General features: G+C 39.1%; 1 protein-coding gene across 1 annotated transcript in view; it reads left to right on the forward strand.

Annotated features, from left to right (window-relative positions):
- LOC122813662 (zinc finger protein 181-like) overlaps positions 1–25,841 on the forward strand; it is an 84,742-nt gene that overhangs the window by 23,864 nt on the left and 35,037 nt on the right. The window contains exon 2 of the mRNA XM_044086104.1: positions 11,457–11,583. Coding sequence (XP_043942039.1) covers positions 11,457–11,583 — 127 coding nt within the window. The remainder of the gene's footprint in view (positions 1–11,456; positions 11,584–25,841) is intronic.

Here is a 25,841-nt window from a genome sequence, read left to right on the forward strand (position 1 = left end):
AGTACTATGACAGCAGTTTGGTCCCTAACTGATTACATCATGCAAAACACTGATAAAGGCCTTCTTACAGTTGCATTGTATATAGACCTGACAAAGACATTTCACCTCATTGACCACTATCTTCTCTTGAACAAACTAGTTTAAATTATCAGCCCATACAGTACTCCCTGGTTTAAAAACTTCATCTCTGACAGACACCTCAGAGTTAAAATAGGATCCTCCCAAACAAAATCTATAGCATTTATAAAATGTGTACCACAAGGATCCATTCTTGACCCATCTCTTCTTCATATCCATTAACAAACTTCCTTGTGACCTTCACCATCTCTCACTCATCGTTTATGCAGTTGACATGATCATTTACTGATTACATTACTCTCATACCAACATTCAGTCTGAGTCCTAGTCAGACTTACATGAGCTCCAACAATGGCTCATAAACCGTAAAGTATTTCTCAGCCCCTCCAACACCAAAACTATGTTTTTTGGAATGTCATAGAAAATTTGCCAAGCACCTAATTCTTTAGCTATCTTTGACTTGCATAACTATACAATAGAAACAACCTCCACCATCCAATGCTTAGCATTATGGTTTTTGATCAGTCTCTGAACTTCCACTTCCACATAGATAGAGCGTGAGCAAACATAAACTCCCTCCTCTTCAGGGCAAAAAAAAAAAAATCCCTTTATCTATATCAACTTGCCAGGTTAGTCATTGGCAAAGGAATTCTCTCTCAGCTAGAATATGAACTACCTATTTTCAAATCTGCTTCCAAGAAAAAAAATACAACACTCCAGATAATCTTCAACAGCAAATGCCCATTCATTACCTTCCCCTCCATGAGCATCACTGTATCACCCAAAGGAAAAAACAAAACAAATGGCTACCTTTAAAACAAAGATCTAACCGACTGTTAGGATCCTAACTACAAACTACTCCAGATCTCCTTTCAGCTAAACTTCATGAAAACAAACAAACAAACACAAACAAAAAACTCCTTATAAAACAAGACACAGTACTTACTAGCCACAGAAACTCTCATTACCCCTAGAACCACACTCCACACCACTGCACATGCATTGTCCTCTCAGGCTCCTATTCTTTGCCAAGTTCTTCCCATTGAACTAAAGGAAATCAAAACTTGCTCCAAATTCAGAATGCAACAGAAAGCACCTCTTCAAACAAGCCAAATGCTCCAGTTTCAATACAGGACATACCACATAACACACTGTCTCTCTCTTTTCCACGTGTGCTTCTTTCACAGGATTACTAAAGTTTGACCCAGTTTTGAAAGTAATATAAATACTGTGCGTTACAATCTGCTTGTTTACTAGACTACACATACACAGGTTTTTCAGTTAACTGATCTGAACCACTCCATTATTTCTTACATTTTCACCTGTTTTGTTTGAGGAATGTTTAATCCAAGACTGTGCTTGGGTATATCAGGATTTACCCACGATAGTTGTGGTTTGATTACGAGGGTGAAGCCTAAATGAGAAATGTGTTTGCATGCATTTTTGAAAGGATATGAAACCTGAACCTGAAATGCCTGTCATTATTTAATAACTTCAATCCTCAGTGATTTTGCCAGAAAACTATTTTGTGAGGGATAGTGCAGAAGTACAAGGACAATTAGGTAGGTTTTCTGTTTGTTTAGTTTTGCAGACCGTACCTGATTTTTCTTGTATTTTGTTCCATCCCTTAGCATATATCAGTATAAAGTCTGGCAGTTCAGTGGTACTTCAGTGGCCTGACTTCTTTTCTATTGGTATATGCTCGATTTACAATGGGCATGCTAGTTAGGCTGTCCAATCAGCGTGCCCGTTTTTGAGTAGTAATTAGCGGTCATTGTATAATTTGTGTTTCAGAGCTGAGCCTAAAATTGGTCAGTATTGATCAATGCAAATACCCTGGTAAGCAAAGAAAGAAAGAAAGAAAGAAAAAAAAACAGACCGATAACATACACAGTTCAGTTGAACAATAAAGATCTGTGCACTAAATGGTTCAAGATAGTTTAATTATTCCTGTGTCCTACAGCCTACTCTTTGCCCAAGTATCTACCTTGCCCAGGTTTTGACACATTATTTTAAAATTTTGCACAGAGGTTAGATTCAGAACCCCAAATCCCAACCACCACCACCACCACTAGAGGTGACATCATTTTTTTTAATTAGCTAATATAATTGGGTATACATTCCACAGGTAATGGAAAACTGTTTTCTTCAGTCACTGCGGAGACTATTTGTGGCAATAATCAATAAAAAGCTTTGGGGAGACCCATAATTTTGTTGAGCTGAAAGCTTTATAGGAAAAACAAGTTTTACCTTATTCAGTTTGTTATGCTTATTCTCTAGATTCTTTATAAGCGCAACCGCCTTTGTAGACTATTATTTTGTTTTGCTCCATAGCACATTTTAATCTTCATAAGGTGCATCGATCGGTAGCACTATGTTTTTATGGAGCACTGCAGCATGGCAATAACTTACTTGCTTGTGTTATACTAGAACAGGTGGTTTACTCAAGACTGGCGTGTGCTGTTTTTCAACCACGGAATTGGTATCTAGGTTTGTGGGTGCAGGTTGGCTTGCCCTCCTCCAGAAATAAACTTATCTCAAGCTGCTCCTCTATATTGAGTGTAATGGGCAGACTTTGTTGGGATCAAGCTGCTATGAGCTGTGAATTTCTAGGAGAACTGCAATGATGTAGTTGCCTAATGGGGCAGATGTTGATATGTTCCAAAATCTTGACATAGGCTTTATTCTGAGGGAAAAAGGGGGGAGATTTGCCATCATTAAGAGAAAGTCTAGATAATGTGAAAAGCTGATGGCTTCTTTCTGACAGATACTGGAAGTTCAAGTCTGGAATATGCATCCACAGGACAGTCATTTACAAACCAGGATAAAATAATGGAGCTGTAGTGTGATATTTTTAACACTGCAGGCATGTTTATTTGGAAAGAGATTGCCGGCATTTCCATTGAAAATAAATAAATACATTAAATTAAATAAGGGAAGCATGTACAACTATGGCTTTTAGTTGCACTTTAAGTTGTTTATTATTTGTACTGCTCTATTATGTCCTTATTTGCACTGTTTCTTGTTCCATTCTAGTGCTTTTACTGTTTGTTTTTGCACTTCTGTTTCATTTACTAGTTGCAGTTAGGCTAGTTTCAGTTTTTTGGGCACCCAGTCAGTGTTTTAAACCCCAGTGAGTGTGCTTTTGATTGGCTGAGCGCTAGACTCTTTGTTTTGAGACTTTCTCTGCCTGTAAAAGCTTGGCTCATTGTGTCAGAGCTTCCACTCCATTGGCTACCATACCTCTGTTTGAAGAAACTTTCTGCTGAATCTATTTGCATCTACTGTTTAGATAAGAACTTTTTAAGTACAGAGTTGCACTTTATCAGGATTTATATTAAAGTCGCTGTGATATTTGTGCATTTTATCTATTTCTGCATTTGAACTCTATATTTTAAAGTTTATGTGCTATCATTTTGTTGGACTCTTGTGTGAATCCAGATCCACTTGGATCTGAATATCTAAAACTGTAGTTCTTAATTGCACTTTAAGTTCTTCATTACTTGTGCTGCTCTGACAGCGGTGCTTGTTTGCTGTGTTTCTTGTTCCACTCTAGTGTTTTACCTGTTACTATTTTTCCTGTACTTCTGCTTGGTTTATCAGTTGCAACTATGTTAATTTCAGCTTTTCAGGCACCCAGATAGTGTTTTTACATTACAAAATCTTGGGTCTGCCCTATTGTGGCAGGAGAAGATAATAAAGTCCCTTCTGAGGTGGGATGCACTGTTTGAAACCCCAAAGAGTGTTGCCGTGATTGGCTGAGGCTATGCTTTTGTTTTTAGGCTTTCTGTCCCTGTATAAAGTCTTTACACTTGCATGACGTTCCCCATCATGCAGCAGTTAGTGGTGACCTGGGTGGACGCAGGCACTTAAAATTGAAATTTTCGCTATAAAACTACCCCTAAAAATTCCTCAGTACTAAGTTGTGCAAAGAACAAGTTTGCACATTGAGAAGCACCATCCCCTCCATCTTGGAGTTAGGCAATCTTGATAGAAATTTCTATTCCTACAGAAACCAAGCTATCCAGCTGTAAACCTCTCCAACAAGTTCCTCTAGTAGAACACATAATAAGGATCCATAGACATGAACATACACTTCCCTGCTATCTCTGTAGCTAGCCTGGGTAGATATGGGTGTCCTGAGGTAATGCAACAATTGCTTCATGTATAGTTAAACCACCTAATTTTCCAACAAATGAGTATGGTATGTCACTGGAAGCAAGGATGTTGCATACACGAACTTGTAATACCAAACAGGTTGTCAGTAACACATACACTACACTCACCTCACATAGTAAAAACAAGATATGTAGATCCACATATGCAGAGGCTCGTAAATTTAATCTCCCAAAACCACAAAAACCTTGCAAAACAGCACCATTATAACATGGAGCACAGTACACTTTACAAAAAATTAAGTATGGCAAGTCACAGAAGCATACAGGCCTGGTACTATACATTGATTAATGCCTATAGCCACAGTTGGCAGTAAGGCTGCATTCCTCATAAAGCAAAATTAGATGACTGTAGATTAAAACATAATATAGCCATCCAGTTGATTTGTTGCAGTTTCTATTTATGACTGCTGCAGCCATCTTTAAAGGTCTTTTCTTTCTTATGAGATTTACAAAACTATGTTGCATGCAGTTGTAACTGTAGTATGCAGAGGATACTGCTGCTTTGGTACAGAAAACCCATCCACATAAAATAAAGTTCACCCTGTCCATATTCAAGCACAGCTTGGATCTACTGAACATTTAGCCTAGGGCTGCCCTATACTACTAATGGACAGAGGCGGCTCCTAAATGCTTTGTGCCATGGATGGGTCCCCTCACATTATTTATGGTACGATCCCAGATATTTTCATTAGGGGAATACATGATTATCGACCATGGAATGGGTAAAGCCAATCTCTAACCAAATGGTTTAGGTAAGTTTGAGCGCAAAAAGGGAAACTGGGTAGGTTTGAAATAAGGGCAGATAGCCTCATATTTACCTATGAACCTATGTCCTGAACAGGATTTGTTATTGTAAATTTCTTATTAGATCTTCCTGTACTTTCAGTTTTCCATTGTCAGTGAATGATTCAAACCTTTTATTAGTTGTTATTGGTGTGCTGAAAAGATTCTGTCCTCAGACATCTTCCTTGATCAAAACAATTTGCCTTTGAAATAAAATTACCTCTGATTTATGTGCCGTTTGGGAACTTCACACATGTTGATGATAAGGACCACTCATATTTTTTTGTATCTTTGAAATGGATTTAAGCATCTATTGCAAGACCAAAAGTTATTGGAGAGCCCACATTCTGCCTCTCAGTAGTCATCTTGGGATTAGTGCTTCTGTTTTCTCCTGGTGAGAGAAGGAGTGCTGTTACATTATTTCCTGGAGACTGCTGATCACCAGAAAGCTTAATAACTGCTTTATAGGTGACAGTTTGGAATCTGTGCTTATATTCTGATCCTGATCAGAGTAGGAGCAGAGTGCATTGGTTCCTGACTGTTTCTGGTTGGAGAGTGAGTGTCTGTAGTTAACGTACCCGATTGGTCTGGTTGCTATTCGAGGCATCTACCAGAAAAGGGCTACAAGCCTGTAGACCCTTGCATCATCTGGGACAAGACTGTGGATCACCAAACAGGCTGTGGCCTGCTTCTCTTCTTGGGATTGGTGCTAACATTTTGCTTCTGGTGAGAGAAGAAGCAAAGGAGTATTGTATCCCAATGGAGTGAAGCTGTGGTGAGACCAGCATTAGTAGTAGCCAGGCAGTAGCCACTCATGCGACTCCTCTCTTTTTATCATTCTTGACAAGCTAATTCTTTATTTTCAGTAAATACTGCTTGATTTCTTCCTAACTTTAGAATATCTGCCTAAATGCTTCATCCTTAAATTTTCAGGGTCTATGTATTGGTTTCCCCTTGAGTGTTTGGCAGTGCTTTGTACAGACTCAGACACTTTGAATGACATTTTTCCTGTAAAAGGCTTCAATACTTAATAAACTGAGGTTGTATCCAGGCATGTCTAAAGGTTAGTTCCCTGTGCTTTCTCCTGTCAACCTGGTGAACTTGGGCATCCTGAGGCAGTGTAGCAACTGCCTCATGTACACAGACAACCCTCTCCTCTTACTTCCCAACGCTATTATTTGTGAGAGATGCACATTTATAGCCAAATTGGAAGCCAAGCACTCTCCAGCCAAGACTGGATTAGCCAGTCAAGAGAAGGATAACACCTGCACCACACCACATTCAACACATAGCCCTCCAGAACATACACTACCACAACCCTCACATAGTAACACAAAACACACACCTACTTTTGCGGAGGCTCTCAATAAAAATCTGACCAAACAACAGAGACCTCCAAGGAAGAAACAACCACCGTATCCCAGCACAAATCATGAGATACATAGCTCACATAAAAAGTGCGCCACTCAACTAAAGCCCATAAGGCAAAACAACTTACCCAATACACTAGTCATAGATGACTCAATAGTAAGGCACACTGATGTCCCACTCACTAGGCTGAATAAGAAGAAAGTTATGGTCAGCTGCCTGTCGGGTGCCAGGATCCGCCACATAACGCACACACTTAGGTCCCTTCACAACAGGTATAAATATGACTCTGTCATTGTCCATGTTGGTGTGAATGACCTGAGACGTACCTCCCCAGACTACATGAAAAGAGACATAGATGAGCTCTCTGATCTTGTAGCCCAAGCAGGTATGATCCTAGCTCTGAGTAGCATCCTGCATCACCCAGAATGATACCACAGTACAAGCAGAAAATGATTGACTTCAACAATTGACTAAGTTTCTGGTGTCATTCTAAGGGGATCCAGTATCTGTCTGCCTGGGATGACATGATCGACAGACCTCGATGCTTCACCAGAGATGGCCTGCAACTGTCACCCCAGGGATTCTGGATACTGGCCAAGGCTCTTGCCACCACTATAGTGCCTTTTTTATGCAATGTCTTGAAGACAAAATTACCACCATAACAGCTATAACCAAATGAAATTTGAGGGTTATGCTACTCAACGCTAAAAGTCTAAATCTCAAAATGCACTTGCTCGAAGCACTCCTTAACTCATTACATCCGAGTGATGCCTCCAGGTGCATCTGCAGTTACCTCCTACTGCTCCTCTAGGCATCAAATATTACTTGTTTATACTTGGCATTAATAATTCCAAAACCATGCTACATACAAGGTTTCATAATATGTTCTCTTGAAGCATACATGATGGCAAACACAAGTGTATTGATATTTGACCTCTGTCAATGAGTATTTGTTAGAATTGTAAGGTGATAACTTCATTTTTAAAGGCTAAGGCTACACCCACTAGGAGTTAAAGGTACACACTCAAAACAGTTGTCCTGGAGTGAATGAATTAAAATGGAGAACATCGACATCTGTGCAGTGACCGAGACCTGGTTCAAGACTCTGGAGAGCACCCCGACACTACCAGGCTATAATTCATACCACACCTTTCGGCCCCTAGACTTGGACCGAAGCACTAAAGGCAGTGGTGTCTCCATATTCGTAAAGGATATGCACACCTCTAGACTAGTAGCCCAACGTAACACATCAGGGATACTTCAGGTACAACTAACACTGGGTAAAACTGCAATCCAGGTTGTAGCCTGCTATAGATCCCCCACCATGTCCCAGGACTCCCACTCCACATTCCGAAACACACTGGAAAATATTAGGGTACAACCCAATACCCTTATACTGGGAAACTTTAACTACCCCTCTATTAACTGGGAAAATTACTCATGTACCAACACACTTGCTCAATGTTTTCTGGAATTCATTAATTCCAATGCCCTGGACCAATTAATTCTTACCCCCACCAGGGGTAGAAACATCCTTGACCTGGTCATTACTAACATGGGTGACTGTTGCTCTACACCAGTAATCAACTCCTCCCTGGTCAGATCTAACCACAAGCTAATTACCATGGTTATCCACATCCCACCCTCATCCCCCCCTAAAGGAAAGCACCGTAAAAAACTTCTCTAAAGTCAATTTTGGCCTTCTAAAAACAGAGGTGGCTAACTTCATGACACCCATGCAAATGGAAAATAGGTGCATGACTGCTGAATCATACACCAATGCACTGTATGAGCACATATATAAGTGCATGGAATGAGACATACCAAACAGAACCAAGACACTCTTCTCCAAAAAAAGGAAGCCAATTTGGTGGTCCCCCACCATAAACAAACTACAACAGAAGGAAAAAACTGTTGCAGAAAAGGCTGAAGTCCCAAGACTGGAAAAACTCCTTTGTTAGCTTCAGAACAAAACTGAGAACCATCATCAAATCCTCTAAAGATAGCTATGAAAACAAAATTGCTGCAGATTCTAAAGACAACCACAAGGCATTCTGTAGTTATGTCAAGAATCTGCATGGCAATACTCAGATCTGCTCTGAGTTACAGCACAATGGCAATACATATACAGAACCAACTGATATTGCCAACATATTAGCTGACAGGTTCAGTGTGAACTTTACCCCTTCTCACCCCCCCTAAAGGGCCTATCACAATACCTGAGGAATGCCACGTCCCTGTTATCGTGGCTACACAGGTAAAAATTGCACTGTCCAAAGCCAAAAATACAGCTTCCATGGGACCGATAATATCCCTGGCTGTGTTCTACATAAATTAGAAAGTAAACTGACACCACACCTGAGTACCCTGTTCAATCACAGCCTCATTTCAGGCTTTGTTCCTACTGAATGGCACACTGCTACGGTCATCCCACTTCACAAAGGGGGAGTGACTACAGACCCTGGGAACTACTGTCCCATTAGTCTGACAAGTCTGATATGTAAGGCTATGGAGTGCATTATCATGGATCTTATAAATAAGGACACAGGGAATCTCCAAACTCTGGACCCCATGCAGTATGGGTTTGTGAAAGGTAGGTCATGCTTGCTCAACTTGATAGACTTCTTCAAGTCTGAAACCAGAGCTGTGGATGAGGGCAAGGTAGTTCACACAGCCTACCTAGATCTTTCCAAGGCCTTCAACACCATCCCTCACTCAGGAATCATAGTTAGATTCACTAAACTAGGCATAAACCCCTATGTAATAAGATGGGTTGCCAACTGGCTCACTGATAGAACCCACACTGTGAAAGTAGCGGACTCCAAATCTAACTACCGACCAGTTACAAGTGGTGTCCCACAGGGATTAGTCCTAGGTCCTCTCCTGTTTGGCATCTACTTCTCTGAAGTTCAAGCCAACACAAAAGGACTCTGGCTGACCAAGTTCGCAGATAATTGCAAACTGGGAGCCATTATTGATTCTCCAACTGATGTAGACATTCTACAAAAAGGCCTCACTAACACCAGTGATGGGTGCCAGAACCATAGCATTAAGCTCAATGCCAAAAAGTGCATTGTCATTCCCTTTGGGAAAAATTCGGTGCCCATGAACTACCACATAGGCAGTAGTCCAATAAACACCAAAGGTGTGATAAGAGACCTTGGGACACAGGTTGACAGCAACCTGTCCTTTGATAACCACATTGCCACTGTAGTCAGAAAGTCCTTCTATGTGGCACATCTCATTACAAAAGGTTTCTCATCCAGGAAGAAAGAGGTCATAATCCCTCTCTACCCGTCCCTCATTAGACCTATTATAGAATACAATGCCCCATTTGGTATGTACCTCACTAGACACCTACAACAACTGGAAAGGCCACAAAAAAACTCACTAAGAGGATCTTAGGCCTTAGACACATGCCCACTCAAAAAAATTCAGCTATACTCTGTCTCTTATCGCCTACATAGAGGCGATCTCTGCTTGACCTACAAAGCCATGTCTGACCCAGAGCTGCTAGATATGCTACACCTAAAGAAATCCCAATCCCTCCGTGCCACACACTCCAGGGACCTTAACCTCATTACTACAATAAACAGAACATGCTGGAGGGACAAGTTCCTAACCCTGAGACTTTGCATACTCTGGAACAAACTTCCCATTCACATCAAGCAGAGCACTTCACTGGCCCTTTTTAAGAAAAATATTGACGAGTGGGTGGGCAATAGGAAGTTCACCCCAGGGATCACTTCAGTGGCCTTCCTTCACAGGGGCACTGGGAACTAACTTTTTGTGTGATGATGCCAGGGAATTTTCTTAGGCTAGGCTTATATAGGCTCCAGGGCTGTTAGGCTAGTACACACCTATGAACCTATGGATGCCCTGACTATGTAACTGCACCTTTAAAATACCCTGTTACAATCCAACTGTTGAAGCTTGTAGATTGCTTAAAAAGCTTGCTATTTCAAAAGTAATATCTCTGTCACCTTCAAAACAAAATGCCTTGGGTAGACTGTCGCACTAACCATGTGATTCAGCTTGTGTGCTCTGTTTTCCTAATCATCTAATTCATTCTCCAGTTATTGAGCCGGAAGGTTTTTAATTTCCTGATAGTGAATTACAGCCAAAACAAGCCTAGCCATCAGCTCCAGTTGCTTTGGAGTGTGTTTTTCATTCAAATCATTCAGTTTTCTTTCATGGATTGATGCAGTAAGTTTAATTTACTGTACATGCACATCTAGATTGCACCATGGCAGTGAGAGACTCCAAATAAGAATTCATAGTTTGGCTGTCATTCTACAAGCTCGGCTACATTACTGGCATCTTGAAAGCTTCCTGTAATGTGGGAAACCACTACTTTCATACAAAAAATACTTAATGCAGATAATCTCACCCAAATACAGGCTGGGTACATGCTGCAACATGCTGCCATTACAGTCTATTTTCATTAATGTAAATTACTTGTTTTGCTCAAAAAAAAAAAAAAAAAAGATAAAGTAAAAGCCTTCAGGAAGAAAGTCCCTTCTGAAATGCTGGATCTTCATCCTCATAGCTGTGCTGTCATGAATGCCCCTCTTCATGGTGCTTTACTTTGGGAGTATCCATCTTGGCTTGAATGTGAATTGTAGGATTAGACTGGAAATGGAGGGGCATGAAAAATGTCCTTTAGGGTATTCTTTATTTCAGGATGCTCCCTCTGGAGGAAAGTGAGAGGGCAGGGACTTAAAACAAACAGAATACTGGTTGCAACACTGGGGTATTGATACAAAGATGGAGGTGATGCTGCCATTATACAGATCCTAGGATTGACCAGACATGGAGTAATGGAGTGTAGCTTTGGGGGGCCATGTAGTAAAAAAGGCAAAGTGGTAATGGACAGGGTGCCAAATTGGCGGTTTAGCCCTTCACTCTCACAGAGTTGGATACATGATTTTTATAAGTTGGTCAGCAAATATTACTTCTTCCTGCTTTGTTCTCACTAAAGTTCCTGATCTGTCTTTACAGTCATACAGATGGAAGATAAAAAAAAAAAGTCTTGTTTTCTTTTAGGCACCAAAAACCTTTGAAGATGTTGCTGTTGGCTTTTCAGAAGAAGAATGGAAGATGCTGGGCAAAGAGGACAAAACATTGCACAGAGAGGTGATGGTGGAAAACTACAAACACATGGTTTCACTAGGTAAGGAGGGTATCTTAGTGGAAGTGAAAAAGGGGTTCAGAAGTCCGAGCAGTATTTTTAGTGGGTTGAAGATGGTATTAGAGCAACACTAAGATCTGATAGGTAGAACAATGGGCATATAGTTTTAGAAAGTATGGAGGATTATCTTAGATCTACAGATGTCATGTGGCAGAACAAGGGGCAAATGGTTTGTTTAAGCAAGGATGATGATGCCAGAGTTACATGAAGAGGCAGTGTTACAGAATTATGGGTAACTTGGTTTCACTGGGTAAACAGAATGTCCCAGAACTGCACATTATGGTGATTGTGAGGAATTCTGAACAAATGGCATCCACCAATAAAGATTATGAACTTAGAAATGATAGATGTATTTTAAGACCGCATATTTTAAGCTTATGCTGTGCTGTTTATGTTTTCCAAAAAAGAAAAGCACTTTCTCATTCCTTATGAGCTGCTATTTTCCTGCCTTCTTCATTAATACAGGCATGAATTCTCAAATGTACTGTCTGTATCATCCTTTTAAGATCTACGTACAATTTGTGGGTTTCCATTTCTGAGATTAAGGATGTCCTTCTCCCAGGAATATAGTCTTAAAACCTATATATCACTATTACTAGGACTTGCTTTCAATGGTGTCAAGAAGCCAAGCTAGCAATCTGCGTTGGCAGGAGGTCATATTTGGCTTGGCATATGTAAATAGCAGAAGCCCCCCCCCCCCCTCATTTTCCTTTTTAATTCCTCCTTTGATGCTGAAGATTTTGATGCTGTAGTTTGTCCATCTCATCTGTCACTGAGTATTTTACAGACCAATGTGTCCAGTTTATTCTGTCTACTGTTTCAGCTTCCCTCATCTGAAGACAGAACCACTTTGCAGCCTTGCAAGGAAATGTGTGGCTGTCACCTTCAATGGAACAAATGTGCCATTTGCGATATGGTAGTAGAGCTATTGGTCAGTTCTGCTGGGGGTAAAAAAATTGACTTGCTTGGCTAGCATGTCAAACAATTCCTCTAAACCATTGTTGTACTCACATAGCTTCTTACATGTTCAAAAGATATGCACCCAGAAGCTGCTGTTAAACTCTGGCATTAAAATGCAGAATGAAGAAACATCTCAGGCAGCCCAAATGGGGTAAATATCTCTACTGTGTGGAGCATGTAACTTGTTTGATCTTTTGTAAAGAGCTGTTGGCAACTTGTTTTGTTATATTTTGTCCCACATCATGGAAGCATTTTCTTTGCACAGTACTACATGACTGTTAAAGTCTCCTGAAATGTAGAGATTGGCCTTCTAGAATTTCTCTTCACCTGTAGCTTAATATGATCTCTCATTTGTGGTTTTGGAATTGTTTTTTTTTTTTTATAAATCCTTTATCTGGGTATTGAATTTGCTTTTAAATGTATGTAATTAAACCAAAGTTTATTGTGAAGCTTAAATTGATTTCATCTGGAGTTTATTAAATGCAATTAAGTTTTTTTTATCACCACTGTTATCATAATTCCTGTACATCAGGGTCCATCTTCTATGATTTGAATTCATGTTAATTTAATAGCTGGAATGATGGAATTCCACAATTTAACTTCTTGTTTTTAGAGTGTAAGGGTACCTTTAAGATATTTTCTGTGTATATAACAAATATTCATAGTCTTGTGTTTGTTTTCTTTTTGAGTTCAGTATGCAGTTACAATTCTCTTTAGGCTGCTGGCCATGTGGCATAGAGTTTTAAGGGTGTGACTGGAGCCCACATGATTATAGTTCAGAAAGAATGAACTGGGGAGGGAAAAGAACTGAGTCGCTGGTGCTAGCTCACCTGTCCTGGGTGGAGGAATCTGGCTACACCCCACACCAAGAGCACCAGCTGAGGGAAGACATGGAAGTGTACTCCATATGCAATGGAATTCAAGAGAAAGCACTCATCCAAGAAATGCTTGAGGTCCAGTTGAAGAATGTGAATGTATGGAAATGTTTCACTCAACATAGTGGGCACTGCAAATGTCCCTCTGAAGGCAAATTGGAGAGGGTTGCACATCCAGTGTACCAAAGTCCTCCCCTTCATCAGGGATGATATCTCCCTGTGACTGCTCTGTCCACCCACAGAATGCAAGCTGTTTGTCTTCAAGTCTCATATTGTACACATTGCTGGCCTCAGTCCAGAGTGCAAGATGAACTTGTGGACCAGAAGGAGATTGGGGTTGTTGGGCATTGCTAATGTTATTCCAAAATAAAAAGAATCTCCTTTACCTCTTTTGAATGGCTCTAATTCTGCTTTCTACGTATACCGGATTTGTATAATATAGTACTGTTTACAGCTGAGCTAGTTGCACGTTTTATTGATTGTTCATTGGCTATGTAGACTGCTTGTTACAGAGGCTGTGTTTTCCTTTTTTGTCCCACTTAAAGACATTTAATATCATCAGGAGATTTAGTAACATTTTATTGGGGGGTGGGGGGGGATAGCTACAATGTTCTGTGCTACATTCAAAAAGAGAAGGAGTTTCACTATCTATTTATCGATTTCTTACTTACACTTTGTTGACTGGGTTAGTGCAAGTAAGCTAATGACCTTTCTTAAGGGGAGAACTGATATAGTATTCATACTGATTAGGAGAAATTTGGCTAGGACAATGGGGCATACCTCACAGTCTCTTAGCACAAGAAATCTGGACAAAGCCAAAAATAATAGAGAAAAAAGGCCCACAAACAGGGACATATTTTAAATATTGCATGTATAAAGCTGAAAGGTTGCTAGTATAAAAGGTTTTGTGTTACTATGCATTTTCTGAAGGATATAAAGTCAGAAACATAAATGTCTGCCATTATTTAATGAATTCAGTCCTCACTGATTTGACATAAAACTACAATTCTTTTGAGGAACAGACCAAAATATGAGGCAAAAAACAGAACATTCTGCAGACATTTGGACAGTTGAGAGCTATGCGACTGGGGAACTTACCCTACTCTTTTCAGTAAGTGCCATGAAATATTTTATATCCACCTGAGTTATCACCAAATCAGGCTTAATGTCTCAGCCAGTTTACAGCACACTCAGGAGTGCACACACATGCACATACACAAACATGCACACTCACGCTGGTGTGAGTCAGCATCACGCGCACACACACACACACACACACACACACACACACACACACACACACACACACACACACACACACACACACACACACACACACACACTGTTAAACCTGATATTCAAAATTTGACTTAGTGCATCATTCTTTTAGTATTGATTTTCAGTCAGAATTTGTAACTGTCTAGATATTTGTCACAGTACTCCTTGGTGCAGTCCTCATTTTTGGGATATCCTGCTTTCAGGAAACCCAGATGGCCTCCCTGACTTCCAGGGCTTCCACTAAGGCCCTTCCACTAGGATGCAAGGATGTCAGTGGTATAAGAGGTGCATCAGGTGATGCCATCTACAGCTATTTTTTTTAGTATTGCATAGCCGTATGTTCTGCAGCACTTTCAGTTTATTGGTTAGCCTACTTCCAGGAGCTAGGGGAATTTATGTTATCTTTTTGTTGCTACTCATATATCTGACAGTGATTTTGTTTCTGATTCAGAAATGTATGTAAAGATGAATAAATGTATTATGTGCAGAAAGCAGATTCCCCACAAAGATTTAAACAGTCTGTGCACAGTTTACCTTGGATGAGAGCATGACATGGATTCTACCTGCATTTCATCTCAAGGACAATCCTAAAAAGGTGTCAGTCTTTCAAGGAGTTCATAACTAAAACAAGAGAGGAGCCTGTCTGGTTCTCCAGTGCCATGGCATTGGCTAAGGCCTCCAGGAACCTTCCACCAAAAAAAAAGAAACACTCTGATATGAGACACAGGGAAGCGTGTCTATTGACCAAGGACATTCCATTGGATGATGCCATCTTTTCTGTGACTGGTGTCTTTGGGTGTAGAGAAGCTCTTTTATAGCCCTCTACTCATAGTCAGTCTTGTTTGAGGCCTATGGTACGATCAGTTTGTAGGCCACCAAGCCATTGGTGTCTTGCATGTCCTCCCAGACTGTCATTTCCCCTGTACCTCCTGAGATTGAAGATCCTTAATTTTTGGAGGCTTGTATCCTCATTACTGAAGAGGAAGGTGGAATCTCCAGGGTTTTATTTCTGGAAAAAATTCGCACTGACTTGGTTGAGGTTATGGTCCCCCATCCACAAACCAAGGTCTCCAAGGTGGCTGTTCTAAATGGTATGAGACATAAGACTCTGCAAACCAAGCAGTGCTTGCCACCTTGCCTTAAACTTGGTGAGGGAGTGGCTTAGCCCCTCCTCTTCCCAGGCTTTCTCTGATTCGCCCGTTGTACTGGCTGAAGGTTTTTAAGTCTAGAACCTCTTCTAAAAAGAGAGGGGTATAAGCTCCACATGAGGATTCTGATGCTTATGATTCAGAGGCAGATGAACTAGCATATGTGTTTCAGATCCCTTTTGCTGAAACTTATGAATCAGGGACTGAGGTCACCCTTTTCTCTGATTCTTCACCAGAGGCCTCCTGTGGTGATACCCTTCATAAAATGAAGTTTTTCAATGCCATCTCAAAAACAAGTTCACATGGGCCTAACTAAACCTAGAGCACTAGCTGTCCCTCCAGTGCTAGATGTCCAAGGGAATGCATCCATGGACTTAGACTCCTCTCACCTCCTGCTTCAAGGAAACCTGACCAATTTATATGGTCAGAGATTACCACAAGTTTCTTTGCAAAAATCCTTTGGCTGATCCAACTGTTGTGTTCCTTGATTCCAGCAAGGGTGCAACGTCAACTCCTTCAGGAACAGTACTCCAAATTACAGGTATGATTGTATATCTCCTAAAAACAGCTCTTAAATCTACATTGTGAAACCCTACCACTGGAACAGTAATCAAGGAGCATTAATCCTCACCACTGGCACCAGTGGGGACATTCACTATGAGGATGACAGGGTACACATACAGTATTACCAGATGCAGCTCTCTGCATCAAGTGTAATTTCCCTTAAGAGCACATAGAGACCACAGTCAGTCTGGGACTGGTTTCTCCCTCTTTTTCCAAATCCCCAGTTAGACTCCCCACTGGCACAGCTATAGTGTTGAGATCTCAGCTGAGTGGCCAAGCCAAGACCTCCAGCACCCTCTCTGTCCAACCAATGCTTCATGTCCCTGCCCAAGTAGCTCACACACACACACACACACACACACACACACACACACACACACACACACACACACACACACACACACACACACACACACACACACACACATACTCTTTGAGGTTTGATTTATACACACACACACACACACACACACACACACACACACACACACACACACACACACACACACACACACACACACATACACACGCACACACACACACACACACACACACACACACACACACACACACACACACACACACACCTGAGAAAGGCTGGCACATGTTTACTAGCTATGCCCCCATTTGCCCAGGCTATAATGTAGTTATTACTGTCACCAGCCAACTCCTTATCAGCTACTTTAAGGCCCTTAACAAAGGGTGTCCAATCTTACTGTGTAATGTTACTGTTAATACAAATGGTAGTTTGACCAAGAGCAAGGCTATTAGGAATGGCCCACAGTGTCACCAAATAAATATGCAAGTACTCTCAAAACTTAAATATCTCTACAAAGATCAGCCATAATGAAAGATTTAAATATATTTAATAATAAATAATAAAAGATCAAGACAAAACTAGCTATATACTTACAGTGACATCAGAGTTCAAAATCACAGGAAATATTTTAAACAGCATTGCAGGACAGACTCAAATAAATAAAGAAAAATATCTAAACTAAGCTTTGCTATATTCCTGATTATATCTAAGAGACTTATACTATTCCCTAGTAACTTACTTACTCAGAGCAAGGCAGAAGTGGTGGATAGATCTTCTAGTTGTTGTCAGGTCAAAGATAGAGTACAGAATACTGCATCTCTCTATGACTTCTTAAATTAATATCTCAAATATTACTGCTGGGATAGTTTGCAGAATGACATAATTTCTTGTCATCTGACTCTATCCCAGGTAAACCCCACTGCTGGAAGCTAGCAGTATTTAGAATCTACCTGTGAAAATAAATATACCTCAAATCTTTGGCAGATGCTGGAAGTCATAAAAAAATTAGTATTTAGTTCACTCTGAAGACAATAAAGAAAGCTTCTCATCACAGACCTATGTGTCTTGCTGCCATAAAGTAATTTAATTTCAGCAATTTTTTCTGAAGCTTTGCTGGACTGAAGTTAACCTCCTATATTCCAGTTGCCACTGTTAAAATACATACAGTTATGATAGTGCATGTACATTTCTGTTCTTTTCCAGTAGGGCACACTTTAGTTACATTTTAAGCACTAGGACTTTATAAAATATCTTTTCAACAGCATGTCTGTACAAACCTAGTTTGATATACACATAATATACAGTTCCAATACATTTGCAACACAAGCATCCTATACAAATCATGCTGATATTAACAAATGATATACTTATTTGCAAAATTCCAGATAGCTGTGATAGCAGTATCTCCCTTGTCACATACACTTGCATTGTAATGCTTAACTGCAGATCTAAATTATCCTGACTTATTTGTTCATTTGTTTCCATTATTCACTGTTGTCAATTTAAAATGTTAATTAGTAATTATTAATTCTCTCCAAGTCTTTGGGATTGTTATTGCTTTTTAGTTTTTTGTTGATGTAAAGTGATCAGATCTGTTACAGTAGTAGTAAAATGCCTACACTTGATGCTGAGTTTATTTTAAATATTTTGTCTGTCTGAAATAATGTTTGTAGGTGTGAAAAATCTGTCCAGCTTTATTAACATGTAAAAAGACGAGCTTGCTTGTCTGGCTCGGTTCCTAGCTCCATGCATGCAGAACAGTTGAAAATATAGCATTTACAGTTCCTTGCTGGAGTTTCTTAAAAGCAAACCACAGTCAGCATTGTTTAACTTAAAACTGTACGTCTTAGTCCATAGCATTCAGTAGCAAATTTAAGCTGCTCAGATGTGAAACAAGTGAATTAAACTGAACAAGTTAAGTAAAATGCTATTTAAATTCCTTTATTTTACATTTAAATGCTGTTCTGTGCATATTTCAGGTGAATAGTCTGTAGCCTGCAAGGACAGATGTACCAAGTACCTCATTAGCACAGGAGCGACTTAATTAATGAATCTTTCTGCTGTCAATAATTTCTTAACTTTGGTTTATTAGATGCATATTGTGGGAACGATGGTAAGTTCTAGCATCCTGATATAGTCAAAATACTTGTGCAAATTCAGCATGGTTTGATAAGAATACTTTGGGTTGACTATTTAGCAAAAGAGGAATGGATCATTCACTGTAGTCTAGATGACCTTGGATCAATTAATGACACAGTTGTTGGAAGAAGCTCCCCCATCTTTAAGGAAGAAACAGAGCCAAAACCATTACATAATCAATACCCAGCAGATGTGGGTGTTCTGTCATGGAACAGATGGGATCAGACATGAGCACCGACTAAGCTGTGCATTAGCACAGTGACTTGCAGTTTCAATTATGTTCACAAGACATGCTAATATTTTTGGTTTCACATGTGGCAGGCTGCTATGGTAGAATGAGGGGGATAGGTCCAGCATTAACCATGATGGCTGCCTAGATGATAGCCTCCTATAACTAATTCTCACCAAGCAAGGAACTAGTGGGTCTTTTAGGTCATGGAAAGGATTATGTTTGTCAGGCAAAAAGGAGAAAAAGGTAAGAAGAACAATAGAACGGTATGGATTTTTGTCACAGCAGATGCTAAAGAAAACAATGTTATAGTGCATGCTGTACTTATTTTTTCTTTACTGACCTATGGGAAGAAAACACTCCTAGTGCCTAGTTTTAGAACTTTATGATCACGTTGAAGAGTTAAGCTGCTCAAACAGTAGAAGTTAATTCTCAACATGTATCAAAACATTCTTTCAGTTTAAGGTTCACCAGAAGTTAAAACATATAAGCTAATTGATATTAGAAGTGTAAACTGGAACTAATTATCTCCCACAAAAAAAAAAATCCTTAACAACCAAATTGTTGAAAGAGGCAGATGTGTTAAAAGCCAACTATGGCAAAGAGCAAAAATAGGCAGAAGTGTCTCAGCAAGACAAGATTGTTAATAGGATTTGCAGTAACCAAGTTAGAGAATCGGGCAAACTAGGAGATACTGTGCAGTATTGCTACTGACTTTTCTTGCTATATGCCATGTATTTAGAACAAATGCTGGTTAGTTCTGTAGTCATTTTCTTGGTAGGAACAGGGATTTAATACAAATAAAGTAATAAGAATTAGGCAACAAACACAAACTCTATTATTTAGTAATAATTAGTAATCCTGTCTGAGTTCAATAAACTTTAGCATTACTCAAGTTCATGAAATTCTGAAATGAGTTCAGAAGTACTACTTTGACATATAGCAAGCCACCCTATTTTTTTTTGCAATGGCTATGACTCCTTTACACATATTTCATATGCTGTGTATGAATTTCCCTGACTCCCCACTTGAACTATTTAAATTGAGAGTATTCCAGCACGCCATGGAATGTAGTGTGTAAAATGATTAACTGGTTCTCAGATTAAGTGATAGATAACCTACAAAAGCATTTGCTCTTGGGTAGATATATGAAATAACTATAAAATTGTAAAACATGTATACATATAAACTTTCAGTACATGCACAATACCTTCATGATGAGTCATTTTAAATTTTCCCTAGAACAAATACTAAAATAGCCCACTGGAGCAGGGCATCCTACATCTTCTCCTCAACAACATTGCCCCACCCCACATATATAACTCATATCTCTGTTCCTTGTTAAATCTGATCATAAAAATGATTGACCTTCTCCTTTAAAGTCACAAATACCCCCTGCAGTGAATAAGTTGTAATTTGTGATTTCAAATGGACAAATCTACACATGCTTTGTTGATGAGCTGTCAACATTTACTTGTAGTATCTCCAATCCCCTTGCAGTCTTAGCTGATACTTATACATGGGAGTTCTGTGTCCATCTACAAAAGTGCATAGGTCAAACATTGCTAGTTTAATGAACTATACTGGGAACTGTACAAAAAAAGTAACACCTTAGCGGTCCGCCAGCAGCAGTACAACTAAAAAAAACTTTCAAAGTCCTTTTATAAAACAAAATCTTTCTTCATTAAAGACTCTGTAGTCTATAAGGAGGAACAACAAAGAGCTACAACTATTAATAAGTTGAAAGCAAAGCATAAACTGAAACTGGTATCTGAGGCTATGGAACTCCTTCCTTAATTGCGTAAGAAAACTAACAAATGACCCCCAGTAATGTTCTGAACAGGTATCAGTCTACTTTTGTACCAATTAATGTTTAATATTTTCGGTATCTATGTTTTTGTTGGAGCTTTTCTCACTGGGTCTCCACTGCAAATGGGCTCTTTTAGAGTTTGTGTTTGTTGCCCTGGTAAACAAATGCAATAAATAAATAAAATAAATAAATTACCCACTCTGATAGTTTAATTTCTCCAAGTCTTTTGGGTTTCTAGTACCATGACTGGAACTGACCCCATATCTAAGTCAAAGTATTGTTAAAGTTTATGAAATGAGTGTTGTTTCAGTCATATGTTAGCCAAAAGCACTCTTCGCAGCTCCTGCAATGATCCCAAAACTGAATCCTTTTGTAATTCATATGGAGATACATGTATTGATAGCATATCTAAATATGATTCCTTTTCTAGACACCCATTGCTCCTACTACTATTTGAACTGTCTGGGTATCCTTCTTACACATTGCCCTCATTTATTTCTGCCTGCAAATTGTGGCATTTTATTACTTTGTGTCCCACTGTAAGTAAAACACTGTTATCACTGGGTGTAGCAATTTCAGTGATCAATGCTACTTTTGTCTTCTTTTCATGGCCTACTATATCTGTTTTTCTCATATCTGTTTTTTGAACTGTTAGTAATGGGTGATAAAATGTGATGTAACCTTCATCATTCTCTATAATGCTTTGTGGCTCATGTATCCAGCACTTCTTAGCTACTTCAATATTGTAATGCTTGCACAACCCCCAATGATCACTGTAATGTAATCAATAGTGTAGAGTGTATCTTATCTTATACATCTGTAAGCACTCTTTTATCCATGAATGTGAGATACTGTCAAATGCTTTTTTGTAGTTAATCAATGCCATACTTAGATTATTCTCCTTTTTACAGTTCTCCACTATAACTTTAATTAACAACAAATGGTCCTTTGTTCCATATGGTTTTCTTTTGTTTCCCTTTTGTTCTATTGCCATGATTGAGTTTTCTCCTAAATGACTATATACTTTGTCAACATTAATTTCAGTATATAGCTTGTGCATTGTCGGAAGGCAAGTTATTTGTATGTCGTTTTTAGGATAGCTTGCAGGTTCACTCTTCAGGAGGAGTTTCATTTTTCCTGTTGTTAAGCAGGTTGGTGTCTGTTTGGGACGCACATATAAGTAGTGCTTACTCAGGTCAAAAATCGATGTGTACAAATATTAATACTTTAAGCCAGAGGTTAGGTTCTGTATCTGGGCCAGGGGTTCTCCATTTAACAGGTTTTGTTAAATTTGTTTCAGTTTCTCTGGCAATTACTTCATCCCATTTCATATCCTGTACATTTAAACTTTTTATTCGTTCTTTACTTCTAGCCATTCAGTATCTTTACATTCCACAGGGTCTTCGTCAATATTTCTTCAAAATGTGTCTATTTCTTCTTTTTTGTGGTGGTTTTTCTATTCCTTTTGCTTTGTTTCCCAGTTCTTTATAAAAACGTTTTGGGTCCTCAGTGAATTGCTTATTTTGTACTTTTCCTTTATATTTATCTGCATATCTAGTTATCTGCATATCTAATACAATTTTTCTGCCTGTACTTAGTTTATTATTTGCAATAGCATACAATAGATCCTGGTACTGTGCATTGATTTTATCATGTCTAGTTTCTAAGTATTTTTGTTGATCTGTTCCCTCTTCTGTACTCTTCTAACAGTGACACTTCTTGTCTTAGTTGCTTTATAGTTTTCTCTATTTGATACTTCCATGATGGCATTTGATTTTTCTCCTTCTGGCTCTGTGTTTTTGTGGTAATACTTTGTCACAGTAATACGTCCTATATACTTCTGTTATATAACATGAATTTCTGTTAATAATCTTGATTACTGTATTTATGTATTCTATCAGATTTTTCACATTTTGAGTCTTATTGACTTTCTGTAATGTATTTCTTTCACTGATCTTAATATGTCGATCTATCTTTATTAAATGAAGCAGCTCTTCCTTTAGATAATTTTCTTATAAACTGAAGGCACATTTTTTGCTCTCTGTTTCCTGCAGGCATTCTACAGAAAGTTTCCAAACCTCTTAATGTGACATAATCTCTTCAGCTGCATCCTGTGTGTCATCCATTGCTCTTTCATATGGGAAGTCAGCTTTGACTGTGTCAGAGTTGCCACTGTTTCCTGCTCCTTCCTATGCAACTCCAGCTGAACCTTTGTATTGGCTTCCTAGTGAAGGCTCCAGAGTATCTTCATCTGGCAAGTGATCAGATGTTTCCCGTTCCACCTGTTTCTCCTTAATTTGGGGATTCATTGTTCCATCATACTGTGATGTTACCAGACCTGGATCGGCACCAAATTGTTCACTTCTCAGGTACTCCATAACTTCCATTTCTATTTCTTTAACTTCTCCATTGCTTATCCTCTTTTCTACTTCCCCCTTTTTTATTTTTTGTATTGTGAAATGTTCCACATCCAGATGCTTTTGCCTGTATTTCTCTTCAAATATCCTTGATGCTGCTTTTTTAATTGGTTTGTTTTGCTTTCTCATTTGTGTAAATCTCTTTTTCTTTCCCATGTCCCTATTTCTTCTTCAGATATCTCCAACTCCACCTGTTTCTCCTTACTTTGGAGACTCACTGTTCACCATGCTCTGACATAACCTGTGTTAGCCTTTCTTCACTAAATCCTTCACTTTGCAGGTATTCCATAACTTCAGCTTCTATTTGTTTAACTTCTGTTTTACTAATTCTCTAGTCTGTGTTCCCACTTTGTGATCATATTTTTTATATTGTGAAATTTTCTGTATTTGGGTGCCTCTGCCTGTATTACTCTTCAAATATCTTTGGAGCTGCTATTTTGTATTGATTAGTTTGGCTTTCTCCTTTGCATAAATATTGCACCATATCAGCTCTCTCTTTCTTTCCCATGTCTAGATTTTTTCTTGATTTTTCGTATTTCCTCTGTCACTTCTTTTTCCTAATGGCCCAAATTTTCTTGGTCTGTATAATGTTTTTCATGGATCTGTTGTATTATTGAACACACATTTGCATAACCTTTGACAGTTTTTTGGCAAGTATTTTTCTTTCCTCTAATTTCTCTCTCAATCTTTTTGAATATCTTCTATTTGTAAATTTTGGACTTCTTGCGTAATAGTAGCCATACATAATTTCTTCCTTATTCTCAATAGTTATCATCTTTATGGCTCTTTTTTGGCTTGTCAGTTTTTGTGTTTTTTGTGGACTACTACCTCTTCTATAACAGAGAAGCCATCCTCCCCCTGGGCCTGACCTAGCCCCATTGTAGGAATGTTTCTTTAACTTGAGGATTCTACACTGTCATTTTTTCCTTGCACCAGTGTGCATAGCAGGAATGGGATCCTTTTTATCCTGGAACTTGTGCACCCAGCTGCATTTTTATTTTTAACCTACCTCTCTCCATGATGGATGCTGTATAAAATGCAGTCTCTCTATCAGTGTCTTCTTGGTGAGATTTTGTAAAAACTGGGTCCACCATATGAAAGTACTCACCAAAACTTCAGGATGAATTCAGTTCTAGCAATACTACTCTCCTTTTCTTGCTGGTTTTGTCATCTCTTCATTCAGTCCACCTACAAATGACTTGTTCTGAACTGGTGTCACCCACTCTGACTCTAAAGATGTCGGTAGTATACCTGCAAACAAATTTAATGCCAGCTTCACCCTGAAACAGTCACCGAAATGCAAAGGACTGAGTCCCGTATTCCCCCAAAGATCATCAGGATGCATGTTGTCTTATCTGTACTCTCAAAAACAAAATATAAAAATGCCATTTCCATTGGTTCAGGCAATTTCCCTGGTTGATTAATAAATGGCATCAAACATGATGTCATAGAGCCCCTCCTGAACTTGTTTAACTTAAGTTTATCCACAGGGTATGCCCTAGAAATATGGAAAAGGACTGCAATGTTGCTGCTTTTAAAGGGGGGGAGGTGTCTCTGTCACAGAACCTATGAATTATAGTCACATCAGCCTAACTGGTCTAATTTGGAAAGTGATGCCACATGGCCTGTCTTCATTAACTACTATATTAAAGTCCTCATTAAACTAGATCCTCAACAGTTTGGTTTTGCCAAAGGGAGGTTGTGTTTACTTAATTTATTTAACATCATTTAGAAGGTCATAGCAGCGGTGGATAGTGGTCATTCTGTCCACATAATGTATATGGATCTGGCCAGGATATTCAATACCATCCCCCATGCTTGATTTAAACTGAGAGACCAAATTGTAGACCCCTATGTGGCAAGGTGGATAGCAAACAGCTTGAAAGGTAGAATCTATATAGTCAAGGTGGCAGAAGCCACCTCAGATGCCAACTGAGAAAGCAAAGAAATAACTAGTGGCATACCACAGCACTCAGTGCTAGGATCCCTCCCTTTGGTATAAACTTCTGGGACCTCCAAACCACAAACCCAAACTTATGGCTAACTGAATTTGCTGATGATTATAAGCTGGGCATCACTGTCCAGTCTTTACCCCTAATGCTTGGAATCGCTACAACAATAACTAATCTGTTTCCTTTTACTCTTCAAGCAGTCAATTTATATTGCTATTATACCAGTGATATAATGTATATACTGTACATTAATTTTAATTCTTGCATTACTCACTAATTGATTCTCTGTATGCCATGCAGTTTTGCTTAACGTAATAACTCTGCTTGCATCTTAGATGTATGTTTCAGTTTACTGTTCTGCCACGCCTTTTATTTTTCTTACTTGCTTTAATATATTTCAGTTTATGCTCTGTATTCTTGTCTTTGTACCCAGATCATGGCCATAAAGGGTCTTTGGACCTGCCCATATACCATAGGTTCATAGGTTCGTACTAGGCTATCTGCCCTAGGGCATTTATAAGCCTAGCCAGAGTGTGTGGCTTTTGCCAC

This window comes from Protopterus annectens, chromosome 10.part0 (assembly GCF_019279795.1).
Source record: "Protopterus annectens isolate FY-2018-M chromosome 10.part0, PAN1.0, whole genome shotgun sequence".
Lineage (NCBI taxonomy): Eukaryota > Metazoa > Chordata > Ceratodontiformes > Protopteridae > Protopterus > Protopterus annectens.